The sequence below is a fragment of the Natator depressus genome, chromosome 6 (genome assembly GCF_965152275.1).
Source record: "Natator depressus isolate rNatDep1 chromosome 6, rNatDep2.hap1, whole genome shotgun sequence".
Lineage (NCBI taxonomy): Eukaryota > Metazoa > Chordata > Testudines > Cheloniidae > Natator > Natator depressus.
This window is the reverse complement of record NC_134239.1, coordinates 98510230-98534489: the sequence shown is the minus strand read 5'-3', so window position 1 is coordinate 98534489 and position 24260 is coordinate 98510230. Positions and strand designations below refer to the sequence as shown.

Here is a 24260-nt window from a genome sequence, read left to right as displayed (position 1 = left end):
TTTTGCACCAGCCTCACAAAGAATAGACTGTACAGCCATGCTCTCATACTAGCTCCCTTCTGTACAGACAGTACCTCTTCCTGTAAGATTGCCTGTCCCTGCCCTCCTTGTTTCTAACTTGAGTCCAGTTTAGAAGCACCATGATCCCTCTTCACACTACTTAGCAGCTTGTCATGAGAAATATAACTCTGAGTTCTGATCCTACAAGGTTATTACTGCACAGAGGGAATAGATATAATTCTCTTGAAAGGGAGATCATATTTGAACCAGCTTCTTGCTCAGAATCCCCCAGATCCTTCATTCTAGGCTGCTGGGGACCTTCAATGTGTATTTTCCACAGTCAGAATGTGGAATATATATCTTGGGAGAATATTTGAACTTGTGCCTCAGTAATGAGGTTCCACTTGTCATATATCTTGTTGTTCCTAAGTTCTCCTCCTTAGTATTAAGTAGGACAAGTATAGAGCATTGTACAGCTGCCTGCTTTTATCTGTGGCATATCCTTTTGTAGCCATGGGGAAGTCCATATAATAATATTTTGTGCTTTCTGAGGTTCTAAGAGAACTTGGTAATGTTAATGAGTTAGGCTACACAACACAACTGTGAACTAGGGATGTCTTGTTTCCATCAAGAGAGAGGGAGGCTGAGGCACTGAAAGGTAATGCGACTCCAGGATCTCTTTTGTAATAGATCTATCTGTCCCTGCAGAGGAATTTTGGCTAGGAATTCTGCTCCTGGTTATTTCTTATGCACAAAAACTATGAAGGGTTCCGGTCCTTCCTTGTTTTATGGCTGTTAAATAACAGCAGAGATTCTGGATGGAAACTTCCAGGTCAGTTCTATAGTTACTTCCCAAGTGACCATCTCTGCTTGATGGCAGTTCAGAGCCCATATCTGCATATTCATGTCTTTTCAGCTCATTGGAGTCTTCTACCTTTCACCCTCAGAAACAGTCACTTCCTGTGTTTTGCACCCTGCCATTTGTACTTTCTTCAGCTTCCAAATCTTGCTGGTACTGGATGCCAACTTCCCTGGGACAAATTCCACCTAGCCCCTTTCCAGTAAGTTGTTCATCTGGGTGTAGTCCTAAATAGCTATCTGTGGAAGGCTCTCATGTCCTATTAAAGGCTTCAGTCCTTACTGAACATGCTGTTGCCAATCAGAGCATCTCCCCTTCCTCAGTTAGGAGCATCCATGGGATACTGGGCTTGCTTTGTAGCCTGTGTGGACTTAGTTCTGTAGATGTAACTGAATCTTTGGCCTTGGCCCATGTGGCACTCCCTTTCTTCCCTGTGCTGATTCATCCTTCTTTGAATTGGTGATTTTCTCCATCCATCCTTTCTTTCCTCCATCCATCCCCTACCTCTTTATCACCATTGACATGTGTCTCTTGGGTTGGGATGGTGCATCTGGGCAAACCATCAGCCCATGATCCTGGTCTAGGGGGTATTGTGGGTGGAGTAGAAGGCTCCTAGAACTCTGGGCCTCCTGCCTTACTCTCCTAATTTGGTAGCTTCTAGTCCTGATTTCCCACATCTTTGTCTGCTGTAACAATCAAACAGCAGTGGCTTCTGCCAACTGCTAGGGAAGTGCTTGCAATACAGCCCCTAGTTTTGGAAGTGATGCCTCTAAGAACCCTTCTTCTGTCCTTGAAACCACTATATCTGGAGGACCATAACAACAGCCTTCTAGGCAGACTTAATTACAAACTGTTCTGGGAAAATGGAACCTTGCTCCCCTGGACTTTTGATGCCATTTTCCAGAGTGAAGAGTGCCTCACCTTGGACTGGTTTATCTTGATGTCTGTCAGTCATTTCTGATTCAGTTCTCTTATCCCAGTCCCTCACCGTTTTTGTGATGCCTCGCATAGAGTTGAAGAGTTGTATTGAGATGCTGCTTCCTCTGCTACTCAAGGTACTGAGGAAAGCCAGGCAGGATGAAAGAGTTGTAATTGTTGACCTGGTCCCTTCATGGCTCTGTGCTCTGCAACCACTTCCACCTTAGGCTGACTGCATTTAAGTTGAAGGGAGCCACTTCTGAAAAGAAGGTTTCTCTGCTGACATGACACTGTCTGGAGGGTGGAAAAGGTGCTTCTTTTTCTTACTCTTAGGTCTGAAAAGTCTTCCTGGCCTGGTTTGACATCAGAGGGCTATCCTGTTTCCTACTTTTCTTGCTCCAGGATCTTTGGGATTTTTTTCTATTGGTACTCAAGTAAGATCTCAAACCAGTGATTAATCCTGTGATCCTTCAGTAAAACTTGCTCCTCATCTTGCAAGCTCTGATTCAACCCTCATTTGGGCCTTAGGGCAGAATTCTTTTCTTTAAAATGGTGTTCCTTATTGCAGTGATCTCAGCTAGATGTACAAGTTGATCTCTCTCTCTCTCTCTCTCTCTCATATTTGCCCATTCTTACCAGAAAGATTTTTTCAGCCTTCCTTTGTTCCCAAGATGGAATTCCCTATGAAGAAAAATCAGCCATTCTTCTTCTTGCTCCCTCCAAATCCAGTATTGCATCCCAGCCCCTATGAGAAGAAGTTTCATTTGTTGAACATTTCAAAAACAAAATTCTATTCTCATGAGTTTAGAAAGCCAAAACAACTGCTACTCTGTTTTGAGGGTTGTAACAAGGGCAAGGCTGCATCTGAAGTCACTTTTGTTAGGTAGGTCCAAGCCTGCATTCTCACAGAGTATGCCCGGACTGGCAGCCTTGTCCTGAGTTTGTCAGATGACATTTGGCAAGGGAAGTCTTCACGTCTTGGTCAGTGATTGCTGGAGCAGTCATTTCCCAAGTGTATGATGTGGCAACATGGTTGTCTCTATTCCTTTTTTTATGTCGCTATTAGCTAGGCCTCTCTGCTTCTCAGATGGTCTCTTTTGGACAAAGGGTCCTGCTAGCAGAACAATATGGTAGCCCCGCTTCCTGGGTTTACTACTTGCTACATTTCTGTCATTCTGTCCACTGATGTAAGATTGGAGAAGACAGGCATATAACAACAGAAAATTACTTAACAGTAATTCTGTTTATCGGAGTCTCCTGTTCTCTCTCCCTGCATCCCTCCATTCTCTGCTCTGGTGCTTGTTTATCATCTCTCTCACTGGTTTGTATACTGTGTCCTTTTCTATGGCTGTGGAAGTTTTTTTAACTGGTGGGAGCATTTTCTGGCTAAAGCTGTGTGGTCAGGTATGGGGTTTCAAAACTCTTTGCATCCCTGCTTCCAGTAGGTGGCACCATAATGCGTCTGTCCTTTAATCCAACATCATAGGATGGTAGACAAGGTTACTACAACTAACAAGAATTGCTGGTAAGTAGTCTTCTAATTTACAGAACTCTGACATCATTCATACTTATCCTTTTTAAAAGGAGAAAGGTACTTTTATTCTGATGATAGAATAGTCAGCCATATTCATTTTATCTAAGCAAACAGGAAAGTAGATTAATGATATTTAGTTTATAATACATCTTTAAGGTGTGACATTGAAATGAATGAACTTATTTATATGTAATCCGTAATTACTAATAAATATCTGTACAAGTGCCCAGAAGGTTATGGAGATATCAAAGGAAATACAGTACCTTAATTATAATTCCAGTGAATAATCTGCAGGTAGTAAAATCTTGATTAAGTACTCTCAGTATCATTTATCATACTGGTTTTAAGATGTCAATTCTTTCCATTCATATAGTGAATGCAGTTCTTACCCCTGAAATAATATAGTATTGTGCTATCAAACTTGTTTTCAATTTAATTTTTAATCACCTCTCTTCTTCAGGGACTCTTATCACATAAAGTAAAGAATTGGGTGTAAAGCTGGATAACAGTTTACCATCTCACTTCAGAGATTTTTAGGACTAGAAGTTACTAAATATCAACTAATGTTTTTCAGACATGTACAGCCAATAAATCTGAAATGGATAATATTTTAGAGGTCAGTGTAGCTATTTCCAGAATAATAATGTTAGTTAACTATTTACAACTGAAAACTAAGGCTGTTTTATTTAAAAATAAATAAATAAAAAAGAAGGCATTGACATGCGATCTTTCAGATTAAAAGAGTTGTACAGGTTGTCTGATTTTTTTCAGCAGATATAATTGGAGCTGGGCTGTTTGGAAGCAGCTGACTAAACAACTAAGGGTGGGATCTGTGTTCCTATATAATTTAGATGCTTTTGAAAATCCTACCCTAAATGACTATTTCTCTGACAGGAATTTAGTGGCAATATAATTTGTATCTATAACAATGTAATATTTCCAATGGTTTTATTTATGTTGTATATTTTAAATATATTTACATCTTGTTTGATTTATATGTTTTCATAATATTCCAATAAACAAATAATATAATCCGTTATACATCCTAATGATGAGACATGTGTTTGGGGTTTGGTCAAAGGCATAGTTCTGAAGGGTCTAATGTGGACCTGGAGAGACATCTATTTTCCATGCAAGATATTGATTGCTTTTGTGCCTAAATGGAAATTGTACATCTATGAAAAGAGTGTAGAACAAAAGTGATTAAAAGATGTTTTTTCTCACAGTAAAACATTGATTTATCCCTGAAAAAGCATAAATGCGTTAAAGGATATCTGTTATTTTGTGAAGATGAATTATATCCCAGAGCTAGCATGTGTAAAATGGGTAAAAATTGCATGAATTGCCAGGGACTTTTGTGGTTTAATTGGATAGTAAAATAAAAAATACAGCAGTCTTGTGTAATATGCGTTATCATGTTTAGTGATTATATTATTGTATTAGTGTTGTAAATATATAAGGTACTTTACAAATATCAGGTGAAAGTGTTCATTATCAGAGAGCTTGCCATGTACAAAACAGTAAGACAACAGCAATATAATTTTTTAAAATAGTACTACAGAGAAAGAATCAACATGAATTAAAGAAAAACCCAAATATGGGAGAGAAGGAGAGAGAAGAGTCAAACTTCACAGCAATCTTCCAAGCCTGGGAAAGTAAAGTATAGGTATCATCACCAGTAGAGAAGGGAGGACATGGAAAGGGGTTAGGAAAGTTGGGAAGTTTAGTTTGAATATATTAAGTACAAGAGCAGGAGGAGATGTTTGAGGAAAGTTGGAGATGCAAGAATGGTCAGAGGGTTGGAGGTTAGGGATAGATAGGTAGATTTGGGAGCTATTAGTATAGAAATAATAGCTGAAATTAGGGAACTTGATAAAGGTTTTGAAAATTTATAGAAAAGGAAGGAACTGCCAACAAAAACCTCGTGGACTGAAGGCACCTTGTGCAAAGTCTAAGAGGTGATTGAGGGGGGATACTGACCCAGCCTGCCTCTCTTTCTTTATCCCTGCACTCAGAAGTTGGGAGGCTCCTGCTCCATATCATGGCCACAGTGTTAGGTCCAAGGCAGTGTGATCAACAGCTGTCCCTCTCCCTCCTCTGTCCCCACCATCAGCTCACAGTAGCAAGAGATTCTAATGCTGCTGATGCCTTTAGGGAAGAAAAAATACTGTATTATGAGTTTCTGAGAGTAAAAACTGTAATAGCTTTCCAGCCACCAACCTTCCCAACAGAGCTGAAGATACATATTTGCATTCCTTAATCTTTTTCTAGCTTTCACTTGAAAAACAAGCTGGTAGAAAAACTAGTATGTTCCATTCCCCAAACGGTGGGCACCTTTTGTGATCTATATCCTAGATAGGATTGCTGCCTGCAAAATACTCAAATTACAAGTTTCCTGCCAGTCATGTTCTGCGGGCATTGTCTCCAAGAGTTATGATCTATTGTAGCTTTTCCTTTCAACGACAAGGAATGATGGATAACTAACTCTCTTACAAACTCAGCTGAGTTAAATCATTTAGACTTCACAAAGACTTGTTAAATCCCCAATTTTGAATGAATACTACTTTTTCTGATAGTTTAGTTTAAAAGATTTTTTTTTAACAACTGAACATTTTATCTAGAATCAGCTACTATTGCTCTTGCAGATTTGCTAGCAATACTTACCTAAATTTGGTCGATAAAATATATTTCTTTTCCTGAGTTTTTAAATATATGTATAATTGTCCTTTGTGACTGAAACCATATATGTTGTCTACAATATATAAATATTACAAATATTTAAAAAGATAACCAAACAAATTTTGATCAAATTATTATTTTCCTAGTGAAATGATGGAAGCCCATTGCTTGAACAACTTAAAACTAGACTAACCAGAACACTAGAACATATACTGTAAGGATGTAAAAGCAAACATGCATTTGCAAGGAGATGGGCTGGATGTTAATAGGTCTTTTCTATCTCTAATTTCTATTTATTCAATCAAGAATTGACCTGAACTGTATCAGAGGTGCCCAGGGCTCAGCAGAGACTTTTACAGTTGTAGGAAGAGATGTGGGTATCTAGGGTCTATTGAAGGAATGTAGGAAAGGAGGTGGGGAGATAACTGGGGTCTGTTTGAAGTTGTGGGAAAGGGTGGGACAACCTTAAATGTGTTTAGATAGTTCAGGCAAGCCTCTAAACTTTTGTGGGTCATCCAACAATAATTATTGCATTGAAAGGGAAGTACATGGAGAAAGAATATGCTGTTAGAAGTTAAGAATGGTTGGCTCATTCCTATTGGAAAATAAGACTTTGAATTGACCGAATAGATACTTTCAGAATTGTCAAAAACTTATCAAGTTGATCAATATAAATTGTGACACTTCTGCAATCAGAGACGGCTATTCTTTTCACAGTGATCTTTTTTCTTTATGACAATTTAAGCAACATAGTGATTTAACAGTTTTCCCTATCCAGATAACAGATTAGACTATACTCTTCTAGTACAGAATAGGTGACAGACAGCCTTTTCTTATTCACAGTTCTCTATTTCAGACCACCAGTTAGTAGGGCACTGCCACAGCCTGAAAAACTTCAGACAAATAACGTTGGCAAAAAAAAGAGACCGATAGAGGTAAGGAAAACTGCAGACATCTTTTTTTCTATTTTAACGTTCCCTTAATCCCATTTTTTTTTTTACTATTTTGTCCAAAAAAATGATTTGCTTATCAATAAAGTGAATGGTTGTATATGGTAAAGTTAGTATAAAGAGAGAAATAGTTAATAGCGTGTATGTATACAGCAGCAAATTTCTTTTTTTGGGAGGGAATCCTTTAGGATCTTTTATCTTTCATTTTTCTTTTGATCCCTGAAAGGTCCATTGTCACCCCACCCCACAAATGTGTCAGAGCCACAGCTTTCTTCAGAGTCTATCAGTTACAGAAACAGCACATTCAGCCTATGTGGTATGGAGTCCCTCTTGGGTGAGTGTAGGGTATCAGTATAATATCACACTTGGCCAGAACTCTGATTTTTCCATGTGGCCATGCATTGTATTACCAGTAGGTTACTAAACCAGATAAACAAATTACCTTTAATTCTGAAGTTTATTCAGAGGAATGCAGTAAATTTATCTCTCCCCTTTATGCATGAAATACCCTCCCTGAACTCATCTGTAAATTCACCTGAACTCTTCACTACCATCTTCTCCTTTAAAACTCAAATTCAGAATAAATCTCTTCTGAAGCTTGTAAGTAATGGCCAATTAATGATGCTTTTAGGGTTAGGTAGCATTAGACCCCAATCCTGCAGTTAGATCTGATTGTAGGATTTGGGGCCTTAATTAATATTTTCTCTCTCTTTCTCTCTTCCCCCCGCCAGTGCATATGAGTTTTGGTTTTTTTTAATTCTATGTTTGACTGTACCCCATCCCTTCACCTTTTCAGATGTGACTTGTTTGCTTAAATTGTAAGTGCTTTAAATTTGGGAGTGTGTCTTCATCTGTGTCATTGTCAAGCACAGTAGGACCCTGATCATCATTAGGCATCTGATTGCTATTGTAATATTAAATAATATTCTCACCATATTAGAAATATAGATTATTAATTAATATTCAAGAAAATATTTGACATAGTATGTAGTATTTTGCCATGACGCTTTGGGAGTTTTTAGGCACCATTTCAGCATTCCAATTCCCCTAGTCCTCCAAGCTCAACATCAGGTAGACTATGGGAATATGAAACTGGTGAAGAATACTATTCATACTCGTGTCCTAGCATCTTGTATATCAAGAGTTATATTATTTTTGCCAGATGAGGCTGTGTATACTATCTTTTGTGAAAAATTTGTTTCCATTAACATCCATCAAAAGGTATAGCATGAGATACGGGGAAAATATGATATACTGGTATAGTAGGCAGCAGATTAGTCTCAGATGTTTTTGGCCGTCATTAAAAATTCATTTTTCCTGTGAATATAGGCAAGTACACATGTTTAAAAAATAAAGCACTAGGAAATCTTTATTCATAAAGAAGTTTTAAAGTATTTAATAGACTTAAATCTGTTTTCTTAGGATCTAGTGTTGGAGCTGGTATTTGGATACCGAGGCAAGGACTGCAGGAACAATGTTCACTATCTGAATGATGGGGCTGATATAATTTATCATACTGCATCTGTTGGGATTCTGTATAACGTGGCAACAGGTAGGAAAAACTACTTCGGAAAATTTCTCTGCTCATGTGTACAGGCAACACCCATGTGATAACCAGTATACTTAAAATCTTAGTGCTGTCTGGAAAAATTGCAAAATAATGATTTACGGAAGAAAATCTAGCTAAAAGTGCTATCAGAGAGTGTGTGATCTGTATTATTCATGCTACGTAGTAAAAAAAAGATCTGAATAAATCCCTGTGAGGACAATATTTGGAGGGAGGTATAAGAATCCAGTTATTTCAATACCAATTTTCGTAACTCAGTAGTACTCCCTCTCCATGTACCAGCATCATGTGTGTTCAAAAAGTAATTGTCTTCACATTCTCAGCTGACAGCAATATACTGCCAAAGAATCTGTAATTTAGGAGGCGTTGCAGTTCTGTCACTGTGATGCTGTGAGACATATCACAGTGTCCTGTTGAACCTTCCAGGTTATGGTTATCATCTTAGGTTCCCTCCTGTCAAAAGGGATGATGTGTGTTGCTACTGTTCGAATTTTCCTAAGCTTTACTTTTAATACACTATTTTGAGTTAGGTCTGTAGTCAAAGAGGAATTTCAAAACTAAAATTAAAGTCTCAGTTTTTCTGTTCCAGCTGCAGGAACTAGCACGGAGCAAGTTTTGATAATTGCTCATGAGACCTAAAATGTTTCATTTTAGTTTTGAATTTAATACATTTAAAATTTCAGCATTGCTGCAAGCAGTTTTCTCTTAAAGTAATCCAAAATGACAGCCAGTTGGAATGTGTACAGAATGTGCCTGAAACACACGTGGATATATAATAAAATGTACAGTGAAAACTTCTGTGGGACCTTTAAATTCATCACACTTCACCTTTGAATTCATCTCTCTACCCCTCAAAATTAAAAAAATGAATAAAGTAAAGACAGTATAGAAATGCATTTGCTATGATTTTCGTTGGCTTTTGTTAAATATGACATGAGCAAGTGAATGCATTTGAGTGGCCACGTTACTTAGTTGCACAGATCATCCAAAACACGTGCCAATAAAACCTTTGACCCGCATAACAGTTTCATGTTTTTGGTATATGTTACGGAAAAACTGTTTTAGAAATGTTTGAAAGAGGTTTTAAAAACATTATTGGGACTATTTTTATGTCTTCATTTGTTAAACTAACATTTCACGTCTCAGTCCTCCCATACTATGTATGTTAGTTCATCAACTACCCCAAGTATTACTGTTAAATGATAGACTTAGACTTTCAAAGGGCTTATTATTCCCTATCATCATCTGTGTTTTGACAATACAGGCAATTTGCCTGGTGGTTTGAATTTGGGAAGCACTATTCTTAGGTCAATAGTGTACCAGAAGCATTACAATATCCTAGAAAAACATGCATCTTATCATATCTTTTGCTTAGTATAAGAAAAGCTCCACTTCTTCTCTGCAAATGCATGGTCAGTATATCTGCCATCTCCAGGGTCGTCCCTTAATAGAGATAGAAGTCTGTGACCCAGATCTTACTGGCCACCAATGCTGTAACCCTACCCACAGTGGCCTCCTTGCGATATTGCTCAGTCCAGAACGAGGTCACCTATTCCTCCAGTACCCTCTCTTCCTGAACCTCCATCACTATAGCCACAGACAGTAGTTGCTCCAGAATTGCTGGTTCAGCCTGAACCACTGTTACAGGTGCCACAGGAGATTCCATGGGCTCTGCTTCTTCCTTCTTCTCCGTTGCCAGACAACTTTATGATACCAGGGAGAACTGGAAGTCCTGGGACAGTCAAGGAATTATGATGTGATTGGAATAACAGAGACTGGGTGGGATAACTCACATGACTGGAGTACTGTCATGGATGGATATAAACTTTTCAGGAAGGACAGGCAGGGCAGAAAAGGTGGGGGAGTTGCATTGTATGTAAAAGAGCAGTATGACTGCTCAGAGCTCCAGTAGGAAACTGCAAAAAAACCTGAGTGTCTCTGGATTAAGTTTAGAAGCGTGAGCAACAAGGGTGATGTCATGGTGGGAGTCTGCTATAGACCAGCGGACCAGGGGGATGAGATGGATGAGGCTTTCTTCTGGCAACTAACGGAAGATACTAGATCGCAGGCCCTGGTTCTCATGGGAGACTTCAATCACCCTGATATCTGCTGGGAGAGCAATACAGCGGTGCACAGACAATCCAGGAAGTTTTTGGAAAGTGTAGGGGACAATTTCCTGGTGCAAGTGCTGGAGGAACCAACTAGGGGCAGAGCTCTTCTTGACCTGTTGCTCACAAACCGAGAAGAATTAGTAGGGGAAGCAAAAGTGGATGGGAACCTGGGAGGCAGTGACCATGAGATGGTCGAGTTCAGGATCCTGACACAAGGAAGAAAGGAGAGCAGCAGAATACGGACTCTGGACTTCAGAAAAGCAGATTTTGACAACCTCAGGGAACTGATGGGCAGGATCCCCTGGGAGAATAACATGAGGGGGAAAGGAGTCCAGGACAGCTGGCTGTATTTTAAACAATCCTTATTGAGGTTACAGGGACAAACCATCCTGATGTGTAGAAAGAATAGTAAATATGGCAGGCGACCAGCTTGGCTTAACAGTGAAATCCTTGCTGATCTTAAACACAAAAAAGAAGCTTACAAGAAGTGGAAGATTGGACAAATGACCAGGGATGAGTATAAAAATATTGCTCGGGCATGCAGGAGTGAAATCAGGAAGGCCAGATCACACCTGGAGGTGCAGCTAACAAGTGATGTTAAGAGTAACAAGAAGGGTTTCTTCAGGTATGTTAGCAACAAGAAGAAAGTCAAGGAGAGTGTGGGCCCCTTACAGAATGAGGGCGGCAACCTAATGACAGAGGATGTGGAAAAAGCTAATGTACTCAATGCTTTTTTTGCCTCTGTCTTCACGAACAAGATCAGCTCCCAGACTGCTGCACTGGACAGCACAGCATGGGGAGGAGATGACCAGCCCTCTGTGAAGAAAGAAGTGGTTCGGGACTATTTAGAAAAGCTGGACGAGCACAAGTCCATGGGGCCAGATGCACTGCATCCAAGAGTGCTAAAGGAGTTGGCGGATGTGATTGCATTATCTTTGAAAACTCATGGCGATCGGGGGAGGTCCCGGATGACTGGAAAAAGGCTAATGTAGTGCCCATCTTTAAAAAAAAGGATGAAGGAGGATCCTGGGAACTACAGGCCAGTCAGCCTCACCTCAGTCCCTGGAAAAATCATGGAGCAGGTCCTCAAGGAATCAATTCTGAAGCACTTAGAGGAGAGGAAAGTGATCAGGAACAGTCAGCATGGATTCATCAAGGGCAAGTCATGCCTGACTAATCTAATTGCCTTCTATGACGAGATAACGGGCTCTGTGGATGAGGGGAAAGCAGTGGACGTGTTGTTCCTTGACTTTAGCAAAGCTTTTGACACGGTCTCCCACAGTATTCTTGCCAGTAAGTTAAAGAAGTATGGGCTGGATGAATGGACGATAAGGTGGATAGAAAGCTGGCTAGATTGTCAGGCTCAACAGGTAGTGATCAATGGCTCGATGTCTAGTTGGCAACCAGTATCAAGTGGAGTGCCCCAAGGGTCGGTCCGGGGGCCGGTTTTGTTCAATATCTTCATAAATGATCTGGAGGATGGTGTGGATTGCACCCTCAGCAAGTTTTCAGATGACACTAAACTGGGAGGAGAGGTAAATATGCTGGAGGATAGGGATAGGATACAGAGGACCCTAGACAAATTAGAGGATTGGGCCAAAAGAAATCTGATGAGGTTCAACAAGGACAAGTGCAGAGTCCTGCACTTAGGACGGAAGAATCCAATGCACCGCTACAGACTAGGGACCGCATGGCTCGGCAGCAGTTCTGCAGAAAAGGACCTAGGGGTTACAGTGGACGAGAAGCTGGATATGAGTCAACAGTGTGCCCTTGTTGCCAAGAAGGCCAATGGCATTTTGGGATGTATAAGTAGGGGCATTGCCAGCAGATAGAGGGACGTGATCGTTCCCCTCTATTCGACATTGGTGAGGCCTCATCTGGAGTACTGTGTCCAGTTTTGGGCCCCACACTACAAGAAGGATGTGGAAAAATTGGAAAACGTCCAGCAGAGGGCAACAAAAATGATTAGGGGACTGGAACACGACTTACGAGGAGAGGCAGAGGGAACTGGGACTGTTTAGTCTGCGGAAGAAAAGAATGAGGGGGGTTTTGATAGCTGCTTTCAACTACCTGAAAGGGGGTTCCAAAGAGGATGGATTTAGACTGTTCTCAGTGGTAGCAGATGACAGAACGAGGAGTAATGGTCTCAAGTTGCAGTGGGGGAGGTTTAGGTTGGATATTAGGAAAAACTTTTTCACTAGGAGGGTGGTGAAACACTAGAATGTGTTACCTAGGGAGGTGGTTGAATCTCCTTCCTTAGAGGTTTTTAAGGTCAGGCTTGACAAAGCCCTGGCTGGGATGATTTAGTTGGGGATTGGTCCTGCTTTGAGCAGGGGGTTGGACTAGATGACCTCCTGAGGTCCCTTCCAACCCTGATATTCTATGATTCTATGATTTTTCCTCCCCTGTACCCGAGGATTTTAAATCGTTCAGCCTTGGGTATTCAGGACAAGTTTTCTCAGGAGAACACCCATAAATTGATGGATATTCTCCAATCCTCAGCTCCAGGGAGAGTGACTTTCTCCATAAATGAAGCAATCTTGGAACCGGCAAAAATCCTAACACCCAGCTTCCTTACACCCACAATGAAGCATGCAAATAAAAGATACCACATGCTTGTGAATGGTTTTTTGGGTGCTTCTACTCACATACAGCGCCTAAGTCTCTTGTCGTAAGAGCAGCTAATGAGAGGTTAAGATGGGGGAGAGATAAGTTGACACCAAAGGACAAGGACTTTAAAAGATTGGACTTGTTTGGGAAAATTTATTCTGCCTCATCCTTACAAATGCTCATTGCCAGTCACCAGGCACTTTTATCAAAGTATGACTTTCTAAAGTGGGAAACAATGGCAAAATTTATAGATAAGTTGCCAGAATCCTCCAGGGAAGAGTTTAAGAGTTCATTGTAAAAGGTGACTAGTGGCAAAAATATCACTATGGTCAGCTTTTGGAAATGACAAAATGCTACATTCCTTGAAAAATGAGCTATGATGCATTTGCTGGGGATTTTAACACCAGCATTAAAGAGGCATCACTTTGCAGGGCAACAACTTAAGCAGCATTATTGTCTTCAGTGGTTCTTTAGGTTGAATTATCTTGCTAGGCAGCAAGACTTTTCCAAGAAGGGGCTCAAGTCTTATAAGTGATCTTCTAGTCCCAATTTTAACCAGTCAGCCTGGTTTTCATCAGTTTTGGGTATGCAGCTAATTTGACTTGCTCTCCGAAGCCAGCATTACAGTCGGCAGGCTTCAAGCCATTCTCCTACATTTGGGGATAAGCTATCCTACTTCTACAGGTCTTGGGAGTCAGTAACTATGGACAAGTGGGTCATGAGCACTGTGGGATTGGGTTATGCCTTCAGTTCCTGTCCATTCCTCTTCTCACCTTCCTACTCCATTCCTTTCCATAGACCCCTCTCATGAGTGTTTGCTCCTTCAGCAGATGCAGACTGTCTGGGTTTTGGGTGTGATGAAAGAGGTTCCTCTTCAGAACTGGGCAAGGGGATTCTACTCATGGTATTTCCTGATCTCCAAGTCCAAGGGAGATATGAGACCTATCCTCAGCCTCCACAGCCTCAACAAATACATGAAATTCCGCATGGTTACCCTAGTGACTGTTGTCCCTGCTTTGAATCACAATGACTGGTTTGCCACCCTCATTCTTCAGGACTCTTAACTTCCATGTGGTAATTTTCCCAAGTTACAGACAGTTTCTAAGATTTGTAGTGGCAGGTCAGCATTATCAGTATGCTGTGCTTCCCTTTTGCCTGTCCTCCACTCCATGGGTATTTACCAAATACATGATGATAGTAGAAGTAGTAGTATGTCTCAGAAAAAAGAGGAATTCATGTGTTCCCATACCTGGACAATTGGTTAGGGAGTGACAGAGGATAAGTCCTCTTTCATGTCCTATTCAGTCTACATCTCTTCAGTCATCTGGGTCTGATTTTGATCAAAGGAAAATCAACAGTAATACCAACTCAAAAAATCGACCTCAGAAAACTGGGGCCCCACTAAACTCTGTAAGTTCAAGAATCTTTCTGCCGAACGAATGATTTCAAGCAATTTGTCACCTGTGGCTGGCATTCCAATCTCAACCTTCATTTCTGGTCTGTGTATGCCTGAAGTTACGAGGCCATATGTCTGCGTGCACTTTTGGAGTTCAGCATGCGAGACTGTGCTTTCATCCTCTTCCAGTGTAGGTGAAATTGGTCTATTGCCCAAGTTGTCAATTGCTGGATAGTCTTGGACTTCTTACAGTGCTGGGCAGTTCAAAGCAATGTACACCAGGGTTTTCCCTTTGCTCATCCTCCACCAACCATGACCATAATCACTGATGCCTCTTCAATAAGTTGGGGAGCACATCTGGGGGCATTGACAATTTAGGGCTTGTGGTCAGAACAGGAGACTTTCTGTCATATCAGCATTTGCGGAGCACAGTTCCTTGAACAGGAGCTCATTTAAGATGACTGAACTGTTTTTAAAAGAATATATTTTGACAAAGGACACAGAAAATATATTAGCATGTGTATTAATTTTATAAGGTAAATTTTCCATGGCAATTTATCTTTTGGTGCACTGATGGTTTGTTTTCAACAAATGCATTATTTACTCAGGTGTATATTTTTAAAAGCTTTGTTATGTTTATGGTAAGAATTTTAATCTAAAGCATGGAATGTTTTCAAAAGTATTTATTAAAGTGAAGCATACTACAATTATTTACTGCTTTTCATCTTCAAAATACATTATAAATACGAACTAATGATCAAACAGCAACCCTGTGGGATAGGGAAATAAGTATTAATGGTACATATCAATAGTGGATGTAACAACAATGAAGTCTGTGCTGTTACACCAGGGACAAATTTGATCCATTATCACAATACTCCTAATGAGAAAGCTGAGAGAGAGAGGTTAAGGGACTTGTCCAATATCATTGAGAAGTATATATCAAATCCAGATTTAGAATTTAGTGATTCGTGACTCCAAGCTCTGAATGTAGAATATTATGTCATCTTAAGGCCATTCTCTATTAAATATTAGAACATTTTTTCAAATTTAATCATTGCCATATATGCATAAATGTTTTAACAAACGTATTAATTTTTTGTATTTTTATTTTAGGCTCTCAGTCTTTTTACCAGGAACATAATGATGATATTCTGTGCCTCACTGTAAATCAGCACCCCAAGTTTACCAACCTTGTGGCAACTGGCCAAGTAGGTATGTTTGTATTTTTTTAAAATGAAATTAACATATAAGCATGACATTAGGGTCATTTGAGTTCATGAATAAAACATAAAGATTATTTGATTATGCTATCTCCGTTTGTATGAGTGTTACTCAGTTACCTGTCCTCTTTATTTTTTTCTAGTGTGTAATTTAATAAAATTAAACAAAAATTATTGAGAGGCTTAGGAAGCCAAAGCCTATATTTTGCTTGGAGAGTTATCAGAAAGTAATTTTGGAAATTTTGAGCCCCATTTAAATTCGTCTGTACTTTCATTTAATCTCCTGACTTGTTCTAGGACATCATCATCATAAACAGTCTTTCCAACCAACTCAACAGTAGTCTGTTGATGAAAGGGAGACAAATGAAAAACATTTCATTAAACAGTGGCCTGCATTTTTATCTTAAATGGAAGAATAGTTGTGAATTTACGTAATATTATCTCATGATACAGGTTTACAGTATCTACAACTACAGTGCTCATAATAAATGGTTTTAACCTTCCAAACAGAGCCAAAGCAGTAATGAATGTTTCCCTCCAGATCAGGGGTTCCCAGGCTCGGTTCGTGGCTTGTTCAGGGTAAACCCCTGGCGGGCCGCAAGACACTTTGTGTAGCTGAGCATCCACAGGTACGGCCGCTCACAGCTCCCAGTGGCCGCGGTTCGCCATTCCTGGCCAGTGGGAGCTGCGGGAAGTGCTGCGGGCCAGGCTACTGCTTACCCTGAACAAGCCATGAACCAAGTTTAGGAACCCCTGCTCTAGATAATCTAGATTTTAGTATAAACAAATATATATTAAAATGACATTAAAGTTGATATGTAAGATCACACATAAAAAAAGAAATCGTTACAACAGTACTCTTATATCAACACTATTGTGTCTAGACATTGCAGCACAATACAGTCCTCTGTCAATTCCACAACCCAAACATATGTTGCATATCTTTTAACGTTTCTTAGCAAATAATAGCACATATTGAATGTCTGAGAGTTTAGAAAATGTAGGAACCAGATTGACTTAACAGGAATATATTTTTATTTCTCTACAAAAGTTTGTACTGAAGTTACTGCTAAGAAGAGCTGGGAAAATAAAGGAAAATAACAGTTGTTTTCTGTTCACTGGGAATTTTGAAAAGTTGGGAAAAAAAACATTTCATGTTGGACTGAAAACAAAAATTTTTCAAAATTTTTGGCAAATTGAAAAGAAAAAAAAATAAAACTTGTTTCAGGTTGAATAAAACATCTTTTGACAAAATTGAAATATTGCGATTAGATTTTGAACATTTTTTAAAAGGTTTACTCAAAGAATGCAGAATGGGATGGGAGGAATGCAATGACACTCCAAAAGCTATGGTTCTTTGCTTATTTTGTTTCCCTCTGTGCTTCTTCACCCAGGAGGAAACATAGGACACTTTTAATGCTTATTTGTCCCATAAGCATTCTGTAAAGCAGCTAATAATAGAACGACTTCTGCCTTGTTTTATAACCTGGATTGAGGAATAAAGAGCAGGAACAGATGACTCCACATAAATAAAATTGTTTCCATGCAAATAATCCCAGTAATTAAATGGAGGGGGGGGAGAATTGTTTAAAAAAAAGATAAAATAAACATTTTTTCTAAGCAAAACAATTTTTAAAGCTTTACACTGGCATTAAGGTTATTTTACTATACTTATTTGCTTTTGTTATTTTTAACAGTGTTATAACTTGCATCAGCATAGTTTTGACATAATGCAGTCTCCAAAGATTTACAGAAATATTACTTTAATGTGTTTTCAAATTGTAATGGCAGGGTAGCAGAGTCTCTCTAGACTTGCATTGAAATAGTTTTGACATCAGAATATCTCATTGCAGTGTTTTATGATGATGCTAAATCCGTTATGTTATGCAGAATGCTTAATTGCTTCTCTAATTTGGGCATGTTCCTGTGTAATGCTGATCACGTATAACTTCTACTGAAGTAAATGGGAGTAGAGGGGGTTCAGTACATGTCAGGATCAGGCCCTTTATTAATATACCATCTCAAACATTATTTCCCTCTGGGCATTTGTTTACTTAATTGGTTAGCATGCCTGAAACATGTAAAAAATGCTATTAATTTAGAGCTAGGCAGAGAAGGACTCAAGCGTAGACCCAAGTGACATTTGTACATTTTATAACTCACACAGTTGAAGACAAAATACATTCATGCTAGCCATTTGTATTCCAAATGTGACTGAAACCACTTAGACTTTAGACATCAATATTTGTTCAACTTTAACTATAATAGCAGTGTTGGTACTGCTGTAGTGCAAGAAGATGACCTCAGGGTGTGTGGTAAGAAATTACACTTTTTGTAGCATATATTTTCTTGAACCCATATCTTATTTCTGATCTAATTATTTTTCTGCTGCTTTTCCATTACAGGAGACTCAGCAGATATGTCAGGTAAGGGAAATAAAATTTTAACCTCTTCAGGTATAGTTAGACTATTGAGTAGTCACTGCCTACAACTTCGTAGATCAATAAATTCTGAGAATATATTTCAAGTTTATAAACCCACATATCAATCATTTACTGCCTCAGCACTGAACATAAACCACAATAGCTCAGTAAATTTTAAAAATAGAATATCTCCTTTACCAAAGATCAAAACATTCAAAAGAACACATCTTAAAACTATTTTTTGTTGAAACATATTCCCTTCTTGCTGCCCGGTGATAAACTATTTCTAACGTATGCTGCTACTGTAGCATATCTATACAAACATGCAGTTTTTAGAAGCTATTGGGGCTGACAACTAACAGTTTTAGACAATTCAACTGAACATAATTTGTAATGTACACATTTAAAGTAATATTCCACTGAGGAGGCCTAGGTGACTGAGTGAATAAAATAACCACCTTTCATATCTATTGTATGATTGTCGTGCAATTACTACCAGTGATCCAAAATGATTGTTGTTATGTCAGTTTAATTTTGTGATGAATCATTTTGGGTCTTTTTGACAATTGCAATTGAGCTGTTTTTAGTAATAAATTGTATCTTAACTGTAATCTTAAGGATCCATCACCATCATGTGTGAGTGAGTTCATTGTTGAGCAATCATTGTAGTTGTTTGTCACACATCAGACACAGAGATGCATAAAAGTGGGTTTGTGTGTATATAGAGAATATGATAAAAATTATGCATGTGATGAGCACATGGTCAGTGAAATTTTGAAGTGTGTTGATTTTTTTTGAATATGCCAAATGAAGGTTGCATTAAGGATGGGAGAGATCATAAAAGGGAGCCTTTTTCCAACCAATACTCCTATGTAAGAGGTAACCATAATATGGCTGTTTCCATGAGTTCAGGAGGAACCCCTCTAGTGCTGCATAATGTCTCCACTAACTCCCACTTAGGCACTTCTGCTGCCTCATTCACCCTCCTAGCACAGCTTTAGTTTGACCTTCTATGTCTTAATAGGCCTATATAATTCCTGATGGCATTGCCTGGGTCCTGCACTATATTCTCTCTTCTTTGTGGAGCTACTAGACTAGAATCTGAGCTGCTGCTGCTCTTCATTATGATGTTTTAAGTATCTCCATGCCAAATTGTTTGCTGGCATCAGGATCAGAAGGGCACTTGAAATGTTGTATTGACTGCAGAACAGGTCTAGTTCATTCTAATGCAGATCTCTTCTGCCCTGCTTGCCCATGGAACCTTTACCCTGACTAAAGAGAGAGAGGAGACCCCACAAAATGCTAGGACAGATACTCAGCAGGCAGACCATGACCTTCATGAGGGAGGAGCAAGATCAAGGCAGAGATTTTGAGAAGAGCACAAACAGAGGGAACCACATTTTTCTTCCAGCTAACCCTATTGTGGTAGACTTACTCAAATTCACATTTGTGGAGTCTAGATGAAGATAGGGTTGCCAACTTTCTAATTGCACAAAACTGAACACCCTAACCCCTCCACTTCCTGAGGCCCCACCCCCTTCCCTGCACCTTCCCTGAGGACCCACCCCCACTCACTACATTCCCCGTGCCTGAGTGGCTCGCTGTCCCCCACCGTCACTCACTTTCACTAGGCTGGGGTAGAGGCTTGGGGTGCAGGAGGGGGTGAGGGCTCCGGCTGGGGGTGCAGGCTTGGGGGGGCTGGGGATGAGGGAATTGGGGTGCAGGAGAGGGCTCCAGACTGGGGGATGGGGAGGGGGCTTCAGGTTGAGGCAGGGAGTTGGGGTGTGGGAGGGGGTGAGGGCTCTGGGCTGGGGGTGCTGGCTCTGGGATGGGGCCGAGGATAAGGCAGAGAGTTGGGAGGGGCCTCCAGGCTGGGGGGTGGGGCCGAGGGATTCAGACTGTGAGAGGGGGCTCTGGGCTGCAGTAGAAGATTGCGGTACGGGGGGGGGGTGAGGACTCTGGGCTGGGGGTGCAGGCTCTGGGGTGGAACCAGGGATGAGGGGTTTGGGGTGAAGGGGGGGGCTCAGGGCTGGGGAAGGGGTTGGGGTGTGGGGGTGTGAGAGCTCTGGGCTGTGGGGCAAGCTCTGGGGTGGGGCCAGGGATGAGGGCTTTGGTGCTCAGAGGGGGCTCCAGTCTGGGGGGTGGGGCCGAGGAATTTGGAATGCAGGAGAGGGCTGCAGGTTGAGGCAGGGGGTTGGGGTATGGGAGGGGGTGAGGGCTCTGGGGTGGGGCCAGGGATGAGGGTGCTCCAGGGTTGGGGGGGCTGAGGGCGGGGGCAGAGGGTTGCAGTTCGGGGGGTGATGGGTTGGATCACAGAAACCCCCTTGGGAACTGCCAACTGATGTGCCAAGACTACTTCTGCCCCTGCTTTCCTGCCCTGGCAGCTTAGGACTTCAGTGCTCTGTCTGGTTTGAGCCAGACCTGCTAGCCTGCTGCAAACCCAGACCCAGGTCTGAACCACATCCCCTAGCAGCTGTAGACTTAACTGAAAGCAACTTACAGAAGTTGTCTTTAACACTCAGATGCCCAGCTCCCAGTGGGGTCCAAACCCCTTGTACCACACAGGAAATTCAAAATAGAGACAACCCAGATAGTTATAGCAGGGGTTGAACCTGCGGGCATCCTCACTTTCAAAAAAACACACCTGCATATACATCACACCATCACATCAAAAATATTTGCTTTGCTCTGGGTCAAGAGCACTTTTAATTGACACTTTATCCTTGCATTGCTCCCACCCCCACCAGCACGTTCTGCTGTATCTCAATAACAGGCTTCTGAAAGCTCAGTCAGCTCTAGAGGCTCCAAAAGTAGTTTGTGAGTCAGTACAGCTGCTTACTCATATGGGGTTTATTATTAGCCTTAAGAAGAGTGAATTAGTGTGCTCTCAGAAATTGATCCACTTGAAAACAGTCTTCAACATGTTCCAAGGTCTTGTCTACCTGTTCTAGGAGAGGTTTGACAAGGTAATTTTCTTAGCTCAGGAAGTTGGATGCCTATACACCAAATGAATCTTCCCAGGATTTTCACAAATTTGATTCCCTGTTTTGTGCTATGTAAAGTTTAAAAAAAGGAGCAGAGGGAGGGTTTCTATTTGGTTAAACCAAAGTGGCTATGTAACAGCATGAAGGAAATCTTCATAGCAGAAAAGAGCCTTCTGGACCCACTCTTTCAGGCCTCTTCATGAGTTGAAGGAGAGTCCTTCTGTCTTCCTTCTGCGAAGGTTGTTACTGATTTTTCAAGTAGGTTTGTGCTGCTGAGTCACTTACACACCTCTGAAAGTCCAACCCCTACTCAGGATTGGGGCCTCATTGTACCAGGCTCTATACACAGATTGCAAGCCATGGTTAGACTGTGTGCCCTTTTGGAAGGGACTGTCTCTGTGATGCCTAGCACAATGAGACTTCTAGGCGCTACAATAATCATCATCACCATAATTAATAATGTACATGCATATTGTAGAAAGACAATCTCTACCCCAGAGAGTTTACAATCTAAGTAACTCATACCAAGATAAACACCTCTAGTTCTTCTACCTCAGTAAGCTTACCAGTGGTTCAGCTGGCATACTGCTAGGTATAGCCCGCATTCCAAACTGGTGGGCACCTTGTAGAAAAGGAAATTTTGTTCTTTTCTTGTAAACTGACTTTCTGCAGAAGCCACCAGTATGAAAGCCTCACCCAGGTATTAAACCTGTAACAAGTTACATACTACTAGATAAGGTATGTTTCAAAGTTCTCAGATTTTGAGTTAATGTTTCAAGCTAAGGACAATTTAACTCGGGTTGAAAACAAGAGAGGACTGCTGGTATGAGGGTCTCTGTTGGGTTTCAGAAGCTCAGCAACCAACTAGAGGGTGAAGCTACTTGCACCAATATAATTTGGAACAACAAGCCCAGAGTCCAGACTGGTGGTTTTGTTTCAAAAAGTTAGTTTATAAGGTGAGACCAAAATCTCCCTTTTTTTTTAACCGAAACAGTTTTATTTTTCTAGTGTTAAAAACCTCATTTGCTTTCAGTAGCAAAAATGTTGCCTTTGTTTGTAAGCATATAACAAATAATTGATGATTTTATATTCATTTAGCTACAGCTCCTTCTATCCACGTGTGGGATGCAATGAACAAACAGACATTATCTGTACTGCGTTGCTACCATTCAAAGGGAGTTTGTTCAGTCAGTTTCAGTGCCACTGGCAAACTTCTCCTCTCTGTAGGGCTGGATCCTGAACACACCATTACCATTTGGAAGTGGCAGGAAGGTAGGAAAGCATTTGTGTTTGTACAGTACATTTATATTGCCCCTAAGTCAATCAAGAGCACACACCAAAATTGCAACATAAAATTTTTTGTTATCAACTGATAAAAATGATTATAATAAATGTTTCATAGCATATACTATACAAGTTAAAAATAAGATAAAAGTGCTTAACTATTGTGATAATTGCCAAATGTATTTCCAGTGCATCATCCTTGTAAACACTGGAGAAGAAAATCCTTTGACCTCCATTTATAATAATGAAAGTAAATCTTACGTTTCATTCAGTTTTGTATTGAATTTATTCCTTTCTGCTAAATATAAATCTTTTCACACCCAGAAGGAGTCCTTTAGAGATTTGACTGACTCACTCACAAAGACCACAGAAGAAGCTGAAACTCTCAGAAAAGTGATGCCTAAACTGCTCCCTCTGTATAATCTCTGGAATTACATCACGTGCCCAACTATAGTAAACAGTCATTCATAGCATCTCTGCTCTGAGTTCAAGGTTTTAGGCAACATGACCTTGGGTTTTGTTGCCCCTCCTCTCTTCTGCATTGTCATGCTCCTTCTCTCTCTCCCCTTCCCAACTGGCAAGTCCTTACCCAGATCATGACTACAAAGTTTCTGGTGCACCCAGAGCCTAGGGTTGCCAAATTTCTAATCGCACAAAACCGAACACCCTTGCCCCACCCCTGCCATGCCACTTCCTGAGGCCCCCAACCCTTCTCTGAGGGCCCACCTCCTGCTCACTCCATCCCCTCTCCCTCTGTCACTCACTCTCCCCCACCCTCACTCACTTTCACCAGGCTGGGGCAGGGGGTTGGAGTGCAGGAGTGGGTGAGGGCTCCAGCTGGGGGTATGGGCTCTGGGGTAGGGCCAGAAATGATAGGTTCAGGATGCAGGAGGGGGCTCAGGGCTGGGGCAGGGGGTTGGGGTGCAGGAGGGTGTGCAGGCTCCGGTTGGGGCTGTGGGCTCTGAGTTGGGGGATTTGGGGTACAGGAGGGGACTCAGGGCTGGGGCAGGGGTTGAGGTGTGGGAGTGTGTGCAGGGTGTGGGCTCTGGGAGAGAGTTAGGGTGCAAGAGGGGGTTCTGAGCTGGGGCAATGGATTGGGGTGCAGGCTCCAGCCAGGCAGTGCTTACCTCAGGTGGCTCCCAGTCCATGGCACAGCAGGGCTAAGGCAGGCTTCCTGCCTGCCCTGGCTCCATGTGCCTCCCAGGAAGCAGCCGGCATGTCTGGCTCCTCGGTGGAGGGGCCAGGGGGTTCTGTGTGCTGCCCATGCCCGCAGGTGCCCACCCCTGCAGCTCCCATTGGCCACGGTTCCCAGTCAATGGAAGCAGCGGAGCCAGCACTTGGGGCGGGGGCAGGAGACAGACATGTGCCTTAGAGACAGACATGCCGCTGCTTCTGGGAGCTGCTCGGAACCAGGATGGGGAGCCTGCCTTAGACCCACTGCACCGCCAACCAGACTTTTAGTGGCCCGTTCAGCAGTGCTGACTGGAGCTGCCAGGGTTCCTTTTTGATGGGCGTTCTGGTCTAAAACCGGACATCTGGCAACCCTACCAGAGCCCTGAACCCTGGGTGCCGACATGATACATTACACACTGACTGGCCACCTTCCCTTCTGGTGGTCTCTGCTGACCAAGGAGAAATCCATCAGGAGTGATGAGTGCATGTAATGAAAATGACCCCGCACTATATGTGTCTGTCATCATATGTGGTTAGTGTCCAGTCAGG

At 41.4% G+C, this 24260-nt stretch overlaps 1 protein-coding gene and 1 long non-coding RNA gene across 4 annotated transcripts in view; one reads left to right on the top strand and one right to left on the bottom strand.

Moving 5' to 3' along the window:
* LOC141989422 (uncharacterized) overlaps nucleotides 1-21956 on the bottom strand; it is a 33404-nt gene extending 11448 nt beyond the window's left edge. The window contains exon 1 of one of the 2 annotated variants that reach the window (XR_012639981.1): nucleotides 21821-21956. This is a non-coding gene — a long non-coding RNA (uncharacterized LOC141989422). The remainder of the gene's footprint in view (nucleotides 1-21820) is intronic. The other variant, XR_012639982.1, reaches the window with a different exon arrangement.
* The window catches only part of EML5 (EMAP like 5), a 305038-nt gene that overhangs the window by 262171 nt on the left and 18607 nt on the right, over nucleotides 1-24260 (top strand). The window contains exons 29-34 of one of the 2 annotated variants that reach the window (XM_074956085.1): nucleotides 6847-6925; nucleotides 7167-7274; nucleotides 8363-8492; nucleotides 15741-15839; nucleotides 18253-18273; nucleotides 22353-22526. In XM_074956085.1, the coding sequence (XP_074812186.1) occupies nucleotides 6847-6925; nucleotides 7167-7274; nucleotides 8363-8492; nucleotides 15741-15839; nucleotides 18253-18273; nucleotides 22353-22526 (611 nt within the window). The remainder of the gene's footprint in view (nucleotides 1-6846; nucleotides 6926-7166; nucleotides 7275-8362; nucleotides 8493-15740; nucleotides 15840-18252; nucleotides 18274-22352; nucleotides 22527-24260) is intronic. The other variant, XM_074956087.1, reaches the window with a different exon arrangement.